Raw genomic sequence first — 3,892 nt, forward strand, 5'->3', positions numbered from 1 at the left:
TGGTTGGTGGGGGGAGCAGGGCTCCGAGTGGAACTACAGCTCCCAGGGAACGCCCGGCCGCCCGCCCGCTCCGGGTGAGAGTGTGTAAACTAAGCGAGCCCGAGGGAGCAGGGGAGGACAGGGGGGAGGGAGTGGGCTGTGGCTGGCACTGCGAGGGGGCGCCGGGCGCCGTCCCTGGCCCCTCCCCGCCGCGCCCCCAGGCTCCTAGGCTGCCGCCACCGCCGCCTCTGCCGCTGCTGCTGCTGCTGCTGCGCTTCGGCTCGTGCGTGCGCTCCGCTCCTGCCGGGCGCCGCGCGGCCAGGAGCCATGCAGACCGAATCAGGTATAGTGCCGGATTTCGAAGTCGGGGAGGAGTTTCACGAGGAGCCTAAGACCTATTACGAACTGAAGAGTCAGCCTCTGAAATGCAGGTGAGTGACAGCTGCCGGGAGGGAGGGAAAGAAGGAGGAGGGAGGGAGGGGATAGGAGGACACCTCTCTTTCCAAGCTGGGGTGAGGGTACACCTCTCCCCTGGAGTGCCGTGGCCGCGTCCCCAAGACAAGGACAGTTAGTCCCCTTCTCGAAGGACCCTGTGCCCTTGCCCCAAGGCAGAGAGAAAACTCTCCCTGACAGTGTCCGGTGCGCGGATCGGCTTCGAGGTCAACATGAGCGCTCCCACTCCATCCCCCCATGGAGAGATCGCGCACGTAGGAGACCCTAGCCCACTCTAGCAGAAAGAACGCACCTGGGAGGGGTGCTGCCCACCGTGGGACACCCTGCATAGAGAAGGCACATCTGGAGGACATTGCCCCTCTCAAGATTCATGCCTGGGGGATGCTCTTCTCCCACTTCCCTTCAAGAAGGCATGTTGCTCCTACTTTCCTGAGAGAAGGATGCCTCTTTGGGGTCCCTTGCCTCCTACTTTCCTGCAGGAAGGATGCATATCTTGCTACCACTTTCCTGAAAGGCGGGGGAACCCCTGGAGTATGTTGTCCCCACTTTTCTGTAAGGAGAATGCATAACTAGGGTGTCTTTCACATTTTCTTGCAGAGAGGGGTATGTTTCTCCCTTTTTCTGCAGGGAGGATTCATTTTGGGGTAAGGGCCCCCTTTTTCCTTTTAGGACAATGCATTTCTGGGGTACCTTGCTCCTTACTTTCCTTCAGGGAGGATAAGTTTTTGGGGTCTCTTGTCTCACTTCTGCAGGCAGGGTGCACATCTGGGGTGTGTCAGACCCCCTCTGCCCATCCCCCGCGTTGTAGGCAGTTCACGTCTGGGGTACACTTGCCCCACCCCCTCTGTGCCTCTCCAACAGCACGCACGTCTAGGGGACTCTCTTGCCCTAAGCCGTGCGGCACGGATTGCCCTCCCCCTTCTGGCCCTCCCCCCCCAGAAGACCTTGGATCTTCTTTGGCCAGGAGCCCCATACGCTGGCACTGGGGAGGTTTGGGATCCTAGGTGAGGCCGAGAAAGAAGAGTTTAAAGAGGCTCGAATCCGCGAGTTAGTAAGCCAGCTGGTCGGGAGGCCCGGGCCAGAGAAGTTGAGAGTGGAAGGGGGCCACAGAGCCCCAGAGTCCAGAGGAAGGAGTGATGGAAGAACCCGAGGGTCTCCTGCCTGAACCGAGCCTACTCTGGGGACTGGGCTGGAGGGAGCGGTGGCAAGGGGGCGGCCACCAGCTCTTTGCCAGTCAGCCCTCCGGAGTCCAGGGCCTCCGGGAACACCTGCCCCTGGCCGCCTGCAGGTGAGTTTTGCTCGAGCTCTCCTCCTCCCGGCCTGAGGATAGCCAGGGTGGGGCTGGGGTCATGGAGTTGTGTGTTCTCCCCCCAGGGACGGGAGGGCTCAGCCTCCTGGCTCTAGTGAAGTTTTCCCATTCAGACCGAGGTGTGCGAAAAGCCCCAGCTCTGGGCTTGTCAGTTCCTAGCAGGGGGATTCAGCTTTGGAGTCTTGTAATTTGTTTTGGCCCTTGCTTCACCCGCAGCAGAAAACTGCAGCCCAGGCTCTTTAGGATTGGTAGAGAGAGGTGGGATCGGGTTCGAAGGGGACCTGGTGATGGTTTCCTCTGGAGAAGTGCCCTTCTCTCTGGCGTCCACCTTCTCCAAGCCTTCTCCCATCTGCTTCCCTGGACGGACTTGGTGACCATCCTTTGGAATTTGGCACCTTTGCCTTTGATTTGCCAGTTCCATTCTGACCTCCCCCCCCCCCCCCCCCACCTGAGACCCAGGGTGGACAAAGTGTGAGGATGAGGATGGGTGGAGGCCGGAATGACTGAGATTGTGCTCTCCATGGCAAGATAAGATAAGGTGCTTGCTAGCTGGAAACCTTCAGCTCCTGCATCTTCCCTTCCCTCCTCTCCTGGCTTGCCCCTTCCACCCCTCCAGCTGTAAGAAGGGCCCCGCGTGGAAGGAGTGGGCTGGGGGAGAAGTGAGCAGTAGCCAGGGATGTTGTGTAACCCCTGCCACCTTCTGGTGGTGGGATTCTTTAGAAGAGGAAGGAGATTGGGGCAAGTTCTAATGGGAACTGATGACTGAATTTATTTTCCTGATGGATTTAGCAAGCTTCGGAATCCAAATTGTAGAGGAGAAATCAGTGAGTAGCACGCCCAGCAAGCAGCGCTGCTGAATCAGTCTGTTTAGAAATGCTTAAAAAAGAAGATCGGGGAGAAATGTCATCTGAGGTTAGTTAGGCGCATCAGCCCAGCATTGGTTCGAGCGGAGATGTGTGTGTTTGCCTGTTGGGGGTGGGGATTCAGACTGATGTGTAAAGGGTATTGTTGGGTATTCTCAGCCAGAGCTGTTATCTAGCCTTGGCTGAAGAGATCAGCGCCGGCCATATATGTCCAGAGCTGTTTGCTTTCTTTGCTGTGATGAAACATTTACATGGTCCAGAGAGGGAAAGAGTCGGCTGGTTCTGTGTATACTTGGACTCTTGAACAAGTTTGTTCACTGGATCTTTCATTCCCATTAAGGGAGAATAGATAATATTACAGAATCTGAAAGAGTAAGGGAAGAGCATATGTGGGAAACTGATGCCAGTTCAATTTCATTTGAGAGGTTGTAGTGACATATATGAACCGAGGATTCCAAAGCTGATAACTGTCCCTTTCCCCAAGGAGCTTACTCCTACTACAGAGATGTGTTCAACAGATATGGGGCCTACACTTTTCTTTTTTTCTTTTTCTTTTTTTAAAACCCTTACCTTCCATCTTGGAATCAATACTGTGTCTTGGCTCCAAGGCAGAAGAGTGGTAAGGGTGGGCAATGGGGGTCAAGTGACTTGCCCAGGGTCACACAGCTGGGAAGTGGCTGAGGTCAGATTTGAACCCAGGACCTCTGGTCTCCAGACCTGGCTCAACAATCTGCTGGTCTACCCAGCTGTCCCCAGGGGCCTACACTTTTCCAGAAACCAGTGTTTAATTCAATCACATAATCAATCAGCCTGTCAACCAGCACTTAGGGAGTACCTCTTTCTGTGTACCTAACCCTGTGCATATAGAACATCAAGCCACTCTATTGGGGAGGGTGGAAGGGGCTGGCAAAAGGCATCACACATTGGAGTTGAAGAGGCACAGGGAAGAGTTATAGGGGAACAAAATTAAAAGGTTGTCACAAAACTTGTTTCTGGAGCAGACACATGCTTTTGGAAACCAGCTAGCAAAATAAAATCTGTGAATAAGTACATGGAGTTGTCAAAAATTTCCTATAAGTCTTCCACAGTTTTGTAATGCATTGTCATCTACATCTGTTGTGTTATTTTATCAGGGCCTCACTTGTTCAGGGTGTTCCCTTCCCCACCCTCCTCCTTTTTGATCCTACTCTTGCCTAGGACTTCCTTCCTTCCTTCCTTCCTTCCTTCCTTCCTTCCTTCCTTCCTTCCTTCCTTCCTTCCTTCCTTCCTTCCTTCCTTCCTTCCTTTC

General features: G+C 54.5%; 1 protein-coding gene across 1 annotated transcript in view; it reads left to right on the top strand.

The window, feature by feature from the left end:
* Window positions 1-306: 306 nt before the first annotated feature.
* MITF (melanocyte inducing transcription factor) overlaps window positions 307-3,892 on the top strand; it is a 278,742-nt gene continuing 275,156 nt past the window's right edge. The window contains exon 1 of the mRNA XM_044675813.1: window positions 307-410. Coding sequence (XP_044531748.1) covers window positions 307-410 — 104 coding nt within the window. The remainder of the gene's footprint in view (window positions 411-3,892) is intronic.

The sequence above is a fragment of the Gracilinanus agilis genome, chromosome 1, assembly GCF_016433145.1.
Source record: "Gracilinanus agilis isolate LMUSP501 chromosome 1, AgileGrace, whole genome shotgun sequence".
Taxonomy (NCBI): Eukaryota; Metazoa; Chordata; class Mammalia; order Didelphimorphia; family Didelphidae; genus Gracilinanus; species Gracilinanus agilis.